The 18,103-nt window shown below is 33.8% G+C and overlaps 1 protein-coding gene across 2 annotated transcripts in view; it reads right to left on the bottom strand.

Moving 5' to 3' along the window:
* The window catches only part of RFX3 (regulatory factor X3), a 97,462-nt gene that overhangs the window by 10,109 nt on the left and 69,250 nt on the right, over window positions 1-18,103 (bottom strand). The window contains exons 5-11 of one of the 2 annotated variants that reach the window (XM_027709710.2): window positions 11,513-11,587; window positions 7,293-7,474; window positions 6,633-6,752; window positions 4,259-4,380; window positions 2,926-3,038; window positions 2,075-2,190; window positions 1,320-1,474 (exon numbers count right to left, since the gene is read on the bottom strand). In XM_027709710.2, coding sequence (XP_027565511.1) covers window positions 1,320-1,474; window positions 2,075-2,190; window positions 2,926-3,038; window positions 4,259-4,380; window positions 6,633-6,752; window positions 7,293-7,474; window positions 11,513-11,587 — 883 coding nt within the window. The remainder of the gene's footprint in view (window positions 1-1,319; window positions 1,475-2,074; window positions 2,191-2,925; window positions 3,039-4,258; window positions 4,381-6,632; window positions 6,753-7,292; window positions 7,475-11,512; window positions 11,588-18,103) is intronic. The other variant, XM_027709712.2, reaches the window with a different exon arrangement.

Here is an 18,103-nt window from a genome sequence, read left to right as displayed (position 1 = left end):
TAGAGAAGTAAATCATTAAATATAAGCCAATGCAAAATAATTTATATAAGTAAAGGTTGTCAATAATTGCATGTATTTGAGAAAACATTTTTCCTTTATTCTGCTATAGAGATGCACAGATAAATTATGTCACTCTCTACCAAGAACTTACCCTTTCTTTAAAAAAAGGTAAAACTAGCTTTGTAAATGGCAAACTTTCAGATTTTATACATTTCAAGTTTAAAAAAAATTTTGCATCATACATAATTTGCTAAAACCTAAATTTCACTGACAAAAAAGGAGTCAATAAAACTTTTTTGCAAGGCAATACCTCTAAATAGTCTTATGGAGTGCTTATACTGCTAGAGTCAATATAGCAGAAGAGGTGTTCACAGCATGACAAAATAGCTTTGTTAGCTGCAGTACTACTTAAGGCTATAATTTTAAAAATAATATTAATCCAACTTTATAAAGTGAATACTGTTTTTTCATAGAAAGGAAACAATATGTAGGGGTTATGAGGTTTATAGTGAGTTGTTAACATGATTTCGTTATAATATTTAGGAAAGCATATGGGAGACAATAAATACTTTAAGGAGTTTAACTTTCTTAACAAAATTTGTTTTCTACCAAAAATAGCCATAAAAATACACTGCTGGAGCAATGATGGATTCTAATAAAATTAAATTTGAAAAGAAAGCTGTACTTCTGGTAATAGTAGAATGACTGGACAACTACTGACTCTTTCATGCAGGATGTGTGAGAGAAAGAACAATAGGTCAGAATAATAAATTGGATTAAAAATTTATGAGCTAATTTTTCATTGCCTTAACAGACATTAGAATTGATTTCAGCAGTCACTGATAAGGACCAGAAGACTAATTGTCCAAACATGGAATCACAAAACCCTAATTTTTTTCCCAGACAAATCAAAGTTTAATATGTGATACTTAAACTGAAAACTACTCAATGTAGCGTACTGACTGACTTAGTGCATATTGTCTCAGGGCCACAGGACTTCTATCAGGTAGCCTAGAGCCAGGGTAAAAGGAACACATTTTTACCTGAAGATATAACACACACAGAAAGGACATTTAATATGAAACTATATCTTGAAAACTAGATCTTCCAACGGCACTAAAATCCTCATGTACGTTTAAAATACAAAATGTCAATTCTCAGCATAACTTCTTACACAACAAAATTAGGGGTAATGACACAAAGTACTTTTGTAACTTTCAAATTTATTCCTTAAGTTGCCCTGTGAGGCATAAGGACACCTCCACCACACACATGCTTGCAGAAGAATCCTTACAAAATGTTTTAGGTGTTCAACTTACTAGGAATAGGTCTAAGGACGTCAGGAATGAGAATCTCCACCAAAGCCTGGTACATCACATGGTCACAGTTACACATCCATTTCAGAATAGACTCATTCTTGCACAGAGTAATCAGCTTTGCTTTTGGAAGTCGACTTTCTATTTCACTCAGATTGCTGGTGTCAAAAAAAATGAATAAATGATAATGCATATATGGCACCTCGGGACATGGTTTAGTGGTTAACATGGCAGTGCTAGGTAAATAGATGAATTAGAAGATCTTACAGGTCCTTTCCAACCTTAAAGTTTCTATGATTCCATGATTTACAGTAGGTAAAAATCTGAAATGGGTGTTAAAATGTATTTTTTCCTAAAGACGTCAGAGATTTCTCAGCTACACCCAGTATAACTTCTTTAGACGTTGTGTCACATGGAAATGGATTTAAGAAATGGTCCATAGTTCTCCTATAGCTCATAAATTGTGCAGACATATGGATGATACTTTTGGCTTAAAAGAAGTAGACTGAATACTGGTAAGAGACACCTTTATTGTAGCTCTCTATGCAAAAAACCCAATGGATGGCACAACTGTTCCAAGACTGACCTTTGGCATACACCCCAGCTATACAAAAATGCCACACAACATAAATTTAACTTGGAAGATTATCATAGGAGAAAAAATTATTACTATTCAAGTAAAACTAATAAGGTTTTTTTCCCCACACTTGTATTATATTATCATGAGACACAATAAACAAAGAGAAACATTGACTGACCTTGGTTCAGTGACAGGAGTGTCATCAGGTGGAGCAGAGGGAGAATAGCGCCAGAAAGTTTGCCACAATTTTTCTATCAGGCTGAATTGAAGATTAACAACCACATCCAGTATAGCCTGAGAAAATAAAACATGAGATCATATTATCTTGTACCCAGCTTCCCCCCCACTCCTAACTCCAACTGGATCTATAGCTTTTTTTTTTCACCATGTAGTGGAGCAAAGACAAACTGTATGTTTCTCAAGTTATAAATGGTATCTGTTTTAATACTTTTGATATCCACAAATTATCCAGCACTATAAACTGCTGCACACAGAAACTTGAATAAGACTAAGTGCACAAGCATGGAAGACTCCAGAAATTAGTATGGCCTACGTAAACATAACAGAAGAATTTTACCACAGAAAATATTTACTGCTACCGCAAAGAAAGAAGGAAACCTCACACTTTTTTCACTTCCATAATTCCATATAGGTTCGAAAACATCTTAAAATAATTTTAAAAGACATACTGTTCAGTATCAAATGTGCTTAAATTTCTCAATGTTTCTTCAAAATGAGAAAAAGTTACTGCTTTTAATGTAAAAAAAATAATTACAATTCGACCTGATTTACATTTCCTATTGACTAAACCAAAGATCTGCATCTACAATCTATAGTTTCTCTAACATTCTGAAAACATACACATAACAATATTTCAAAAGATACCCTCCAGAAAAATCTTTTTGCCATCCTTTTCAATGAAATAAATAAAATATCCTGGGGGAAAGTCACATACCACTATCATGGCTGCAATATTTGGCTTTATTGTCTTGTATTGGCTTTAAGAAAGAAATTGTTTATAGGAAATACCTCACAGTGCTCTCGATAAAGACTCTGCAGTGATTTGATGTCCTCAAAGGTAGTACCATCTGGCAGAGAAGAGATTTCAACTTCCCCAAACTCTGGCAGTACTCGAGATGCATCTGTTGTCATGACAACATAATGAAAGAGGGCTGTTGTGAACAGTGCCAGTTACAGTACAATTAAGAAAAAACCTTAAGGATTATACAAAGAAATAAATTCCAAAAGGTCATACTATACAAAGAGGGAAGTCTTTCATACCTGTTGTATGCTAAAATCATAAATAAATTCATCCAGCACTTTTTAATAAAAAAGAAATACAAAATTATTCTTGAAGACATTAAAAAGATGTAATGTACATACTACACCTATATAGAGAAGCTAACACATACTTTTTCAAACTATTACAGGATGAAGGAAAATATCTAAGCCAGTGCATGAAAAATTAATCACTGAATATTTTTTTTTTTGTTCAACTGAAGAGTTTCTATGTAACCAGGTGTCATGGGGCTTAATAGATTCAATATACATTTTTACTTGACATTTACTAGACTTTCAAGTAGAGCCATTGTGTGCTTTTACTGTTTATCACAAATGTTTCTGAGAGACAAGCTGATAGATAAAAATGCCGGGCTGAAAGGTACCCAGAAAGGAAGACTCAAAACACTTTAATGCTACCCTTATGTTCCCAATGGTTAGGCCAAAGGATTTTGTCCCTGAAACTCCCAGTCAAGTAAGACTACACCTTCTCTAATAACACAGCCAAGGACACTTCTTTACCTAAACAATTAAGTAAATTACAATTTGTTTCCATTACTGAAATACATGCTTAGCTGGATCAATGAATGCATGATTTAGATATTTTTAAACATGACTTTGGGGTTCCAGTTGAAACAATTTGTCTCTTTCCACTTACAACGCTAGAACACACTTCCAAAGCAGCCCACAGGATGGCTAACCTGCAATAGTCATGCAATGCCATCCCTCCACCCCACCTTTCATAAAATAAAATGCACTGTAATACACATGCAGGAAACAACTTTCATAGCAGGAATTTCAAAATGCACATTTAATATAACTTTGCAAAGCAACTGCATTTATGTAATATTAAATATATCTCACAAATACAGAATTTGCATATTTTTCCTGTTATACTTACATGATGCATATTAAATATTACATAAATCTCATGTGTAATTTAAGTGCCTTTTTGTTCAGCTGTAAGGATTTTAAAGAGGGTATGATAACCTTGGAAGCAACTACTGTACTTGTGTGAGTTGATATTCACAGTGATAATGAAGCTCATCTTATTTATATAGCAGTATAAAACCTGCTTTCATACCTAGAAACTGTTGATGATGTTGACTTTGGGCAATTACAGTTTGTTCAACAGATGTGCCTGTCTGTTGACCACTTCCTGTGAAGCCATCTGCAACTCCATCCACTTTCTGCATAGGCTTATACCTACAAAAATATCAAGTACAAAATTATCCTTCCTATTCACTTCTTCATAAATGGATCATAGAGTCTGATTTCTCCACCTCAAAATAAAATTTTGAGGAAAAGCAACAAAAGAATTTAGATATTTTTATGTATTTTGTCAATAACAGAAGAAACAACCACAAAGGGAAGCTATAGTATTAGCAATGCATTACAGAATTCATAAAGATATCACAGTACCACTAGCACTTCCTGATGGAATTTAGCTTACTAACAGCATACAATAAGACCAGTAAATTTACACCAAAAGGAATCAAATCCTTCCCTTTCCAAAAAGCTTGGCTTCCCAGTAATTTTGTAATTCAAAAATAATGTTTCATTACCTTAAGAAGAAATGACATTACTGTCTGAGGATAATGAAAGACTTCAAATCGAATAAGAGGACTTTGGGATATTGAAGTTACCCAAGTAAAAAAGATGTAAGTAAAAAATCAAGAAAAGGAATGAAGAAAAATGATCTGCAGCATACACTCAGTCTACAGCCTTTGCCAAAAAGGATTAGAAGTGTCAATCCAGTGAGATGTGTCTGATAGAGATGGTAGAACTGGTGTAACTACAGAAAAAAATATATTGAGTTCAATTTACCACCAATTTAAAAGACAAAAGAACCACTAGAAATATTAATAAAGCTGACGAAAGAGCAACATAACCATAATCATGCAAATTACAATATCCAGTCCTTTAGTATAAATGGGTGTGTGCTTGTGCATGTATGTGTGTGCATGTGCAAAACATGGGTTCAAAGGAGAAGTATGCACTAACTGCTACACAGTGCCATATGTGTCATTTCATTCAAATATAATCAAGTAACATATTGACATAAAGTTAAGAAAATGCCACCAAACATACTGAGGTAAGGAAAACAAAGGAAGTATGTAAGCAAATAACACAAAAAGAAATATCCACTCCTGACAGTTACATAATGAAATCTCCAAATCACTTTGTCATTGTGAATTAAGAAGAAGACAAGAGATGTGACAATGTTTAGATAATTGGCATCATTTTTCCAGAAACAATTCTAGATAGATCATTGTGGTGCACTGTCTTGGTGCATATCTGTGATTTTGAATGTGAGTGAATGAAATTTCTGAATGAGATTAAGTAGCTAAAATTTGCTTGGTTGGAGATTTTGTAAATATCTATCATTTTTTCTTACTATATTATCCTGTGATGATTTTTGTAACAGAATTTTCCACATGATCATATTGTGAGACATCTCATGCTCCCATATGATCTAAGCAAAAGACAGTTAAGATCATACACCTTACTATGAATTTGCATTTAGTGCTGTAACTACCTCTGGAAATGACAGTAAAATAATTTCAGATCAAAGTGATCTCTGTGTTTGAAGTTAAAGTTTGATGTTGTGTTTTCCATATCTCAGTTGTGTCTAAGGCCACAAAATATGCTCAGTACACTGTACCAAACTGTTGATTCAATTGAATTTTTGGGGGGTAATAGCTCTAAAGGTGTCTTGCTTGATATGCCGCTCTTCTACCTTTGAGTTTCATAAAATTATGCATCTTACATATTTTACTCTAGGGTAATATGGGAGGCTAGTGACATCAGTCAAATAAAAATTAATTTCAAAGAAATTTACCAATTTCCATTTCCCCCCCCCAAAATTCCATGTTCAACATAGTTTCTAATATGCATATTCACACATTCTTTCACCACCAGTACAGCCCTGTGCCACTGCTTTCAAACACTTCTGAGTTTTACAGGTTCCTCAGGAACAACAGATACTAAGGAAAAATACTTAAATCAACTTATAAGCAGACCATTATGGTCACATTAATTCTTCACAGGAAGAGGAAACAAATACCAAGCATTTAATAATTAGCTCTCTGATAAGAAGTGTGTACATAAAATGATGTAACAATGAAAACAAACAGGAATACTTGAAATTCAAGCTCTTACTGCTTTTCTTCAGCTTGTGGGGCAAGAACTCAAGACAGTTGAGTCTGTTAATATTACAGGTCATCTTATTACTATTTTCTTTTTGCAAATTTATGACAATTTCTAGATAAATATTCTTTCACATTGACAGGTACCTAAATTCATTGACATCAACTCGATACCCAGAAAAGTTTTATTTTCACAGCAGAGAAGCTGAACAAAAGTTGCATCAGAAATTCAACTTTTCCATGTAAGGAAAAGTAAGATTTTATGAATTAGAAATATTAGTAAGTAGTTATGTTCATTTCACACTTTACCTCTGTTTCTGCTGCATGGGCTGTTGTCTCATTGCCATATATTGCATGTCCTCTTGTAGGCGATTAAGAGGAGAGTCTGGCTTGACACGAATCCCATAGTAATGGTATTTGGAGTTTCCCCTTTATGAAAGAGCAAGAATTAAAAGAACAGTAACACTAGTTTTATGCATTTACATTACATTTACATTACAATTTACACTGACTGGAAAAGAATAAACACAAATCAGGCCTGACTCTCCTGTCATACCTATTTTACATGGGTGTCATTTTTACCACCTTTGGGAAATTAATTCACTTTCTTAAACAAATATTATCAGCATTTTAACTTTTCTTACTCCGTTTGAGTAAGAAAAATAAAATGCAAATAAAAACAACTTATCTGGTTATGGACAGACAGTATTAGTGATTTCCAAATAGCTAGCTATGTTATATTTGTGATGCTAAAAACCTGCAGTGTAGTTACCAAAAAGTAAACACATAAACTGTCAAACCCAGAAGAAATAAAACTATAAAGCATCTCAAAAATGCATAAAACTGTTTAACATTAGAAATAGAACTGACAGAAAAATGCAGGTTTTGTTTATTCTTTTCCCTAGCAGGCAAGTTTCTTACTGATTACATATATTTTCTACTATAATTCCAGATTTCAATAACACAAACCTAGTTCCAAGTCTTCTGGTCCGTAGTCCCATGAAGATTGACCGTATGAGTTTTCCAAAGGAAGCAGCATTGACTGGATCCAATTTGTGTTCCTGACAATGCCGTAAGTAATGGTTGTAAAGGGTACTTCTTGGAAGGCTCACTCCTTCTGCAGTTTCATAGTTGTCTAAAAGCCACTGAAGCTATATCACATACAAAACAGAAAAAAGATTTTTTATTATATACTTTATTAAAAATACCGTAGCCGTGCAACATTAACTTCTGACAGTCCTGGAACCACTCTTCAGGTCTATTAAACAATTACTTCCTTCTTCAGAGAGTCCTTAAAAGGTTAGCTATACCATAGTGCTATGGGATCTTCAGACTACCAGGGAAAGCAGAACTCATTGCACTTGTGACCTCAGGTAAGTTCCCATTTCCTAAAATATTTCTGATTCAGTACCACACATCAATACTTGCTAAAAGTATCTATGCTTCGGAGACAAACTGTTAGTACCACAAAAAAATAAAGTAACCATGAACGTAATTCACATAAATTGCAGAAAACAAACTCCTTGGACTAATAATAGGTAATTAATGTATTTGTAAACCTGGAATATCGTACTGTTTCTCTTTGCCTGTTATTAAAAAAACATAAGAAAAAAGCTACGTCATTTAAGTCAAAGAGCAACCTAGGTAACGTTGAAAATAACTGGTACATCTATAAATTATTAAGGGTACCAACCCTTTCAGATATAGTCTGCTTGCCTTTGACTGCCAAGAGGAACAGAATGAGTTTCTTGGAAAAACAGTAATCTTTTCATGTAATTGTGGTAGGTAATTAGATACATGCAAGAAGAGACTTTATATAATATCACTGGGTGTTCTAAGTAGAGCACATTCATAAAACACCTCTAGCTGTTGCTATATACAAAAAAAAGTGAAAAGGACAATTTAATACTCCTAGATTTAATATTACAGGAAAATGACAAAATAGATCAAAACCAATAAAGTTTGAGAATGCATTTAAATTCCACTGCTTTAGTTTTCTGATCAGATAACATTTTCCTTTTTTTTCCCAGTACTTGTCATGGTTTTAGATCCCTGAAATTTTCTAAGCTCTAGAAAAATACAGAAGTAAGATGCAAATGCTTCCAACACGTAAAATTTTTAGCTCAGTTTGCAGGTAATTTTGCATTTCAAATAAACAAAATTAAAAAGTAGTTAATCATCAGTTATCATACCATTATTTTATGTTTGAACATTCAAAAGTGCTTCCAAACTGAGCATCTGTCCTTTTGAAATAAAGCTGAAGAAAAAGTATAATTGACTTTTGTCTAGATGTATTAAACTTATCTCACTAATGATCTGACGTAATCCTGTCTAGACTTAGAAACAAAGGTAATTATATCTTTCAATGGTTGCAATCTATCTATATTTAAAATCTGTTATTTCATCTATATTTCTATTAATACATTTATGTAACATTTGTCATATATTATTACATCTAGAATTTAATCAGAACAGACATGGAATGTGAAGTATTTCTGTTTTCCCTAAAGGGAAAAACTCTGTCAATCCCAAAAGACTGACTAACAAAAAATAACTATTTTGCAATTAAGTTCTGTATGTAGCATTGAAGATATTTTCACCAGATGGTTTCTAACCTAGTATTAATCACTTCAAGTGCACTTCATTAATTATATGAATTTCTAACAGATGTTGTTTCAAACATAACTTGCATTATTCAACACACAAAAAAACTAAATCAAAAGTTAAGTGCAATATAAGAACTTTTGCTTGAGAGGCATTACTTAGTAGCAAGGGTTTGAAATTATTACTAGATGGATTAAAGCCTGGAAAAAATGCAGTTAATTCATGATTTTAAAAGAAAATTTTCTTCAAACATTATTGTAAACAATTTTTTAAAGAACCCAAACATTTTTCTACCAAATTCAAATATAATTCTAAAATTGTTCAGGTTTGAATCATGGCTTTTAAATTTACTAAATAAACTGACTATGCTGTATAGGTAGGATGGGGAAAGGTATGAAATATTTACAGAGCCAGAACCGTTAAACTGAGTGCAACTTCAACTAGGCTGCAATGTTCATAAAACACTGAACTATCAATTAATTAAATAAGTCGATCTCATGCAGAAATAAATCAAGAAAGAAAAGAAAAGAGAGGAGAAATGACAAATTCCTTAAAATGAACACTCATGTATTTAGGAAAAAAAATCCTATAAAACCTCATTGAGGTATCATAGGAGGAGGATTGAAATTTCAATCCCGAAAATAAAATTTCCCCACAAATTAATTTATCATTAGCAAAGTGCAAGTTAATTAAACACAAAATGTAGAATTCTACTTTTAAAATCTATTATGCCAATTATTTTAATAAATGCCAAACCAAGCCATTAGAAGTCAAAATCAAGAAAAGGTTAAAGAGACAAAGACTAAAACTACACTTAAATTTCCTCCATGTTGTCCCTGAGTTTAAAGACAATAAGCATTGTTTTTAAAACAGCCAAAACATCAATACACTTGATCTAGATCTAAAACTTCTTTCAAAGTGACCAAAACCTAGGAAATACTTATTGCCATAAAAATATGCACAAGGGTTTGTTTTTTGTTTTTTTTTTTCCCCATAGAGTCAAAGACACATCCCTATCAAAATAACTTTGAAAAAGCTTCACATTCAAGAAAGAAATATCATGATAAGTCTTAATGGTTGGATGCAAATCTCATTATTAGAAACACATTGTGAATAGTGCCTAGAACTAAAAATGAGTGAAACACAGTTTACTGAGGCACTGCAGCTTATCTTGTAATTTTTCATGGTTTTATACCAAGACTATGGTCTTCATAACAGGATTACACACAAACTTATCAATACTCCTCGTGTTCCAAGTCTTAATGCAGATTTCTAAAACTATGCCTAAAAAAGGTATGGTATTTTAAAAATGACATTTAAACAATGATTTTGATATTGTCTGTCTATTGTTGTTATTATTTAAATAATCATTTTTACACTGTCTTATCTTCAAAACAATTATTCTGTAAACACACAAGGTGGAATCTAAAAGTATATACTCTGTATATAGTGTTCCAATTTTAGATTTTCTAAAGAAATAAAAAATTTGCCTATATTTTCCACAAAACGTTTCTAGTTTTGACTTTGACATAACCAGACCCCTAGAGAAACAAAAAACCCCCAACCCTGCTAAAACATACGTTATTCATTTGATTTCTGAGGGACAGTCTCTACCATCATATTCTACATTAAGACTGCAAACTAAATTTAAATTTCTTCTGTAAAACAATAAAGGAATTTGAATTTACATAGTAAGTAAAGCTGAGAAGGAAAAAAGTAGTAAGATGAATAGAAAGCAATCAACATGGCAAAAAATACAAAATGCAAACCCATAAATATCAACAGAAAAAAAAACATTTTAGGAAAGACTAACAACTTAAAAATTAATTTTATTATTTATATAATAAGTTTTAAATTAACTTTGGGCCTTTTGCCTTTATTTTAACATCACACATCACTATAAAGATACTTATCACTATATCTGGAGGTCATGTTTTTTCCCAAATATCTTTTAGCTTTGTTTACGGAAATTCTTAACTGTAAGACTTGCAGAGTAAGAATAAAATAAAAGGCAGATGAACAAGCCATTTCTTTGTACTACAAATTAAGGCAGTGTTTTCAATTTTTACCAGGTCATCGTAAAGATCTTCAGGATTCTTATGTAAATAAATTCATAATAAACTCTCTAGTCAGAACAAATGAAAAAACATCCAGAAATAACTTAAATATATTATTTAGGTGTGCTGTTTGTTCCTTCTCTTCCCTCTTCACGTGCCCCAAAATTAGTATAGGATACACAGATCTTACTTTGCAGACAACTTTATTTAAAATGGCAAAAGCCAGCTACTTTAGAATTAATTGAACCTTAGCTTGACATTTACACTACAACCTGCAGAACAGTCAAATGTGTTAACTTGTCTTAACATAGGTGTAGAGCATAGGAAACAGGTAACACTCTGCTATATATCATAAAGACATTTAATCTGACAAAATAAAGCCATGGGAGGTGTAGTAGAAGATTACAAGCAACTAAGATGGGAAGATTAAGAGCAAAAAGTAGTAATAAAATAAAACAAACATTTAGAGGCAGGCTAAGCATGCAGAACAAGCCAAGAGAGAGTGTATGTGAAGAAGAGACAACTTACATGGCTGTTGAGAAGAGAGCTTCTGTGAGTGGACAGACCATCAGACTTTTGCAGTGTCTCAATCGCCATTTCAATCTGATAATAGATGTCATTAAAAAAAGGACTCAAGACGGGATAGTAAAAAAGCCTGATCAGAGAAGTTTTGACAGACTGCTAACAGATCAATAGAAATGCCTACTTTATTCCTGGCTAGGGCATATATTCTACTAAAAGGCCTCATTCCAGAGTCCCAGTGAAGACAAACCTCTTCAAGGAGGTCAGAAAGTCATTTTGCTCACATATATACTGCATGATCATAGCCTCCATGTCCATTTTACCTTCCAAGCTACTCAGAATGAGCTCAAAGGAGTAGAATTATTGGTGAGCTGCACTGAAACAAAAATAACCCTGACTGAACAAAAATATCATTAATAAAGTAAAAATAAAAATTAAAAAAAAATCCCTGAACAATTTTAAGAAAGGCCTCCATATGTGTTCCCTTCAATTAAATCAGGAAAAGACATGCAGACTTTGCAATAGGAATTGAATTAGAAACAGAACTTTAACTCTCTGAAATCACAGAATCAAATCCCAAACCAAAGTAATTCAATAGGTTTTACACCATTAACTTCACTGGGACAGGACATCAACCCTTACTGCTGCCAGCACCCTCTGAATATTCCCAGCTGTCAAAGTAAATGGAAAGTCAGGAGTTACACAGACTGCAGGATCCAGCTTTTGGAAAAGCAGATTTGTTCACAATAATTTTGCTTTTTAAAAGGAAAAGAAAATACAGTACAACTAAAATACAAAATAGAATTTCTTCAAATGCAAATGTACAAATATTCTCACACCCATTCCCTTTCTCTTCTTTTTTAGTAACAACAGATATTTTGATTTTTATCAGTTTGGTAACAACAACATTAAAGAAAAAATAAGAACCTAAGTGCAATTTAACTGGGGGCTAGAAGAGCAAAAACAACAATGAAAATGACAGCGACAATGTGATGCACAGTAAGAAGAGGCATACAGTTAATTAGCTACATTAAATGGCCAAAGTGAAAGCAATGGAAACCACCATTATACTTTTTAAAAACAATTATAATTCTCTGTGTAGACATTTTTAATGAACCCTCTCTATCCTCCTACAAATATCCAAAATTTTAGTGAAATAATTTATCCATATTGCCTGAACTCTCTGTATAGCAGGAAATTACCTGAAAAATACTATAGTTGGTATTTGAATTTACCATACATATAAAATTAGCTTCTTTTTTTACAGGGCAACTGAGAAGTATTTTATCGTAATAATGTGAGGAGTCTTTTCTTTTAACTGTTTAATATTAGCTTTGCAAGTTTGGGTTTTGTAAAGTACATTATTAAAAATACGCAGTTATTATGAAGAAAACTTACTTGGAAATAATGCTTTTTCTTTAAATAATCTGACTTCTTCACTGACTTGCTTCAACAGAAACTACTATGAGGTCAAAGTATTCAATCACACAGGAAAGATCAAATTCTAAAAGCATGCCACATGATAAAAACTACAAGCTGAAAAGATCATTATAGTAAGGTCAACTTGCTATGTGCTGTAGCCACAGAATTTCCCTTCCTAACACAATGCTAAAATCCAACAATGAAGACCATACAGACATTCAAATCCTAAATCTGAATGTTAGGTTACTTTTTCCACAACTCTCAATTCACAGCAGTACTGTACACCGAGGTTACACTGCCTGGTGCTCATTCCCACTACTGCACAACTCTCATTTTGTTGCTGCAACTTCTGGTCTTGTTTGTTCAGAGAACCAGTCTGTTAAAAAGAAGTAACTGCACTTAAAAAGTAAAGTGGCATTACAGACAACACTCTTTCCTCACTGCCATATTGATTCCACGGGTTTTGGTGCTAACCTTCCATCTTTTTGATGGGGTTTTTTGTTATTTGAGAAATTTTTGTTGCTGGAATTTCTTTTAGTAGATTTCACCAGTATGGCCATTGAAGACAACGAATCTCTGTTTACTTTTACTGCATAATGTAAGCCAAGCAGTACTGGTTACCACTAAAACATGTTAATTACTTTAATATATGTGATCTATGTTTAAAATGAGTCTTCATCATATTCTAGTAGGACAAGCTTAAAGAGAAATTATTCTCACCACCAGTTATTTTTTTTATCATTTCTAGTCTAAATTTTGATAAAATGAACTTTATCTGACAGATACATATCTCTTTACTGAAAGAAACTCTCTTCCTAGGTAGGTTATGCAATCACTTCTTAACTATTTTTGAGCATATAATATGATTGATTTGAAGACAGATTTTCTAGACACTAAATCATTCACTTGTCCTTTCTGAAAACCTGCAGCTACCTCTTAGTTTACTTTATTGGTGCCCCACAGGGCTCAATTCTAGGGCCAGTTCTGTTCATACTTTTATCAATGATCTGAATACAGGAGTTGAACGCACCATTAGTAAGTTTGCTGACAAGACCAAACTGCAAGGTGCTGTTGACTCTCTTGCTGGCAGAGGGGTCTGGACAGAGTGGAGCACTGGGCAATCACCAATGACATGAACGTGACAAGTCGAAATGCACCTGGGATTGAGAAGGGCCAGACACAAATCTAAACTGGGACAAGTGTATCTGGAGAGCAACCTTCAAGAGAGGGCTTCGGGGTCCTGATCAGAAGCAGGCCCTGTAGCAGCAGCAGTGTGTCCTAGAAGCAGGAGATAGTCTGCAGGTACCTAAGGCATGCATACTGACTATTTAATATAGCATTTTCTCTAGAGATTAAAAAAGAATATATTGAGTCAATCTAGAGAGAAATACACACCTAAGAGCCACAGACTGGAGGAACAAAAAATGCTTGGAGTTAAGTCAGATTACCTTCTCCTTCTCAAATTTTCAAATGAAACACTGATGCCCAGGTCCCAAGGGACCAGGTCTAAGGGACCTTGACATGGCTGAGGTTGGCTGACACAAACCTCATGAAGTTCAACAAAGCAAAGGTCCTACACCTGGATTATGGCAGTCCCAGGCAACACTTACAGGTTGGGCAGAGAAGTGACTGAGAGCAGCCCTGCAGAGAAAGACTTGGAAGAGTGATAGTTGACAATAAAACTCAACATGAATCGTCCATTGCACTCACAGCCCAGAAAGCCAACGAAATCCTGTGCTGCATCAAAAGGAGTGTGGCCAACAGGTCAAAGGAGGTGATTCTGCCCCTCTACTCTGCTCTTGTGAGACCCCACCTGGAGTGCTGTGTCCAGGTCTGTGGCCCCCACAATAAAAAGGGCATAGCATTGTTGAAGGAGGGCCATGAAGTTGTAAGAGGACTAGAATGCCTCCCCTACAAAGACAGGCTTAGAAAGTTGGGGCTGTTCAGCCTGGAGAAGAGAAGGTTGCATGGAGACCTCATAGTAACCTTCCAGTGTCTGAAGGCAGTCTACAGGGAAGCTGGAGAGGGACTGCTCATCAGGAACTGCAGTGATAGGACAAGGAGTAATGGGTAAAAATTTAAAGAGGGGAAATTTAGGCTAGATATTAGCAAAAAATTCATTACTGTGAGGGTGGTGAGACAGTGGAACAGGTTGCCCAGGGACGTTGTGGTTGTCCCAATCCTGGCAGTGTTCAAGGCCAGGTTAGATAAGGCTTTGAGCAACCTGATCTAGTGCAAGGTGTCCCTGCACATGGCAGGGAGAGTTGGGACTAGATGACCAGTAAGGTCCTTTTCAACCCTTAAAATTCTATGATTCTGTGTTTACTTTCTTTGCTTTAAGTTCTCAAACATAGGGTCAAACTGACCAATTTACTATTTCTCTCCAGGATCATCCAGTTATTTGTATATTCCATATCCATGATACATATCTTTAAACATATTCTAAACTTTTTTACTTTGTGGTCATTTCCCCCATGTTTGGAAAATAAAAAGATCGCTTTTCAAGTTTATCGTAACAACTTTTAGAATATATACATTCCACCTAACACTGAAAAACAGTTATAACACATCAGAGTTATGCCAGAAAATCAAAATGGAGAAACTAAAAAGAAAGTTCAATTCAGATTCCTATTAAAAACAAATTTGAAAACGTTTATGGCATGACAGCCTTAGACAAAGGTAGAATGGCCATATTAGCAAAAGTGTGTATTTAATAAGAAACACAAAAAATCCCTAGTCTTTTAGAAACATGATGCATCTATGCCACTGATAATCAGATTGTTATAAGAAGATCATGGTAAGTCTTCTGGCATCCAGCTGGTAACATATTTTTAAATAAAAAGAATTAGCAGAAATTCTTCTCATGGATTCAAAGATACCTATTTTTAATATCTTATTAACATCTTATTAAAAATTATGTTTCTTAAAATCTTTTTAATTTGGTAATTCGAACGCTACATTGGAATAAACTGAGTTTCCAACAACTTGGTTTTTAGATACAAAAGTACTAGAATAAATATTAAACTGCCAGAACTGGAAACAACCTATAGTTGTTAGAGGGGTTTCACACAGAAAACACACTAAAAGCCAATGAAGCCAGCCTGCATCATAAAAGAAACAGGGAGCATAGGCAGATAAAGCCAGAATGCAGTGAGGGTAGGTGAGGCTGACCTTAGCAGGGTCATTCCCCCTTTCCTCCACATTCCTTGTCTTGGGAAAAGGGCAGAGTCTCAATGCAAGACTTTACAGTGGAGCAGCAAGGCACTCAAAGGGAGAAAGACATAAGTTATTTTGGTGACATTGCTACACTGAAACCTCTGCAAGAGAGAGGGAGAAGCAATGATGAAGATCCACAGCTCTGAAGGAGAAACCATAAGAGGAGTAAAAGCCTTAAATATGGAGGTGTATAAAGGCTATCTTTTTTTTTTCCCCACAAAAAAATGTCACTGTGCTCAGTTGAAGAAATCATAAGTAAATATCTCGCTCAAATAACATGTCAGATCAAATGATCTAATAATCCCTTTTGTATAAAAATCTGTGCATCTTTGATTTGATCAGAAATGTTTTGTTTTATGCTGAGATGGATCCAGCTAAATGAAAATTACCAGAAAAGTTCTTTCTACCAAGAAAGAGATTAGTAAATAAAATCTCATCTCAAACTGTTTTCCAAATGATAACCCCTCTGCCTTTAATGAAACATTTAAACATTTGTTAGTTTTTCTGAAAATAACTATAATACTTCCACTAAAATGGTATTATCAGGATATGATATTTCCACTTGGCCTTCTTACTTCTTCTTGTTGTTCTCTCTCCAATAGGTACAACACATTTTTGGCAGGTACTGTTCTTCTTTTAAAGCTAACAGCAACTTTGGCACACTGTGTTTACTACCAGAACTAATAATTTTTGGTGATACATTACATCAATATTAATTTTGTTTTTATTTTCATGCACATTTAGATTTGCACTGAAATATGATGAATTTCTGTAACAGCATGACTGGAGACCTCCTATAGTTGGTGATGACTGACAAATGACAACTGTAAATTGAAGAACAGTTGTAAAGCTCACTTGAAAACAAGACTAATAGATGGGAGCCTCTTACTGACTGACAAGCATAACAACACATTTATTACTAGAAATTGTATGAATTTTTTAACCTTGTGATATTATGAAATATGTTGATTAGATCACCCTGTTTCATCACAAGAACACTCTTCAGATGTTTACATATGGGGAAAAAATTGGAAGGTGATTTACATTTCATTATTAACATGGCAATCCAATTTTCTGGAGAGTCTCTTAAATGTAGCTGCTCCTTCTTTAATGAGAGCTGCCAGTAAACCAGATGACTCTTTCGTCCAGCTTTCAACATGCAAATTCATTTCAAACAGACATCCAGCTAGGGTAAATCAGTTCTTGTTCAATGCAATCACAGTCTAGTCATGACCAATCCACATATACTCATATGAAAATGATCACTTTGGAAAGCTGTTTATCTACTCAGCATCTTATACAGAAGGTCTTGTAATCTAAATGCCTTTCTGTTTTAGTGAAAAAGTCCTTTCTGGCAGGTAGTTCAGAAGTAGTTTATTAGGCCAGCAAAGAATATAACAGGAAGAAGCAATGAAATCAATGGAAATGAAAGAAAAAAAAAGCTAGCAAATATTCTTCACATATGCTAAGATAAACCACTACTGCATATATGTTGGAATAGTTTTAATAGTGCACAAGTCCTGATATTTTAGCTATAAAACCAGTGCTACTGCCTGTCCTAGCTTAAGCAGGACAGTTTTTTTAAATATTAAATGACAAAAATTAAAATTAATTAAATACTACAAAATAATATATGCTCTTTATTAAACCTGAAGCAGAACTCAGAATTACATTAAACTATAATGAAAATAAAGTGAAAATAAACTTAAGGTAAAAAGTCTCTGAGTATCTTTTACTGAATTCTGCATAAACCAAACAGCATACCTGGTGAAAAGTAAATTAGAGTTTTAATTTAATTTATCTAAAAGAGAGTTAATAAAATTGACTTGTTTTATACATTTGACTTAACCTGAAACTGTTTTGTTTCTTTCTTTTAACTTATCAGAAAGAGATAATATCAATTATACGATTAATTTGCTTGTTATAGAATGTAATGGTTTGATCAGTGAGGGTGATAAA

The sequence above is a fragment of the Pipra filicauda genome, unplaced genomic scaffold (assembly GCF_003945595.2).
Source record: "Pipra filicauda isolate LSUMZ 115617 unplaced genomic scaffold, ASM394559v2 scaffold35_size7292922_pilon, whole genome shotgun sequence".
Taxonomy (NCBI): Eukaryota; Metazoa; Chordata; class Aves; order Passeriformes; family Pipridae; genus Pipra; species Pipra filicauda.
This window is presented reverse-complemented; position numbering and strand designations above follow the sequence as displayed.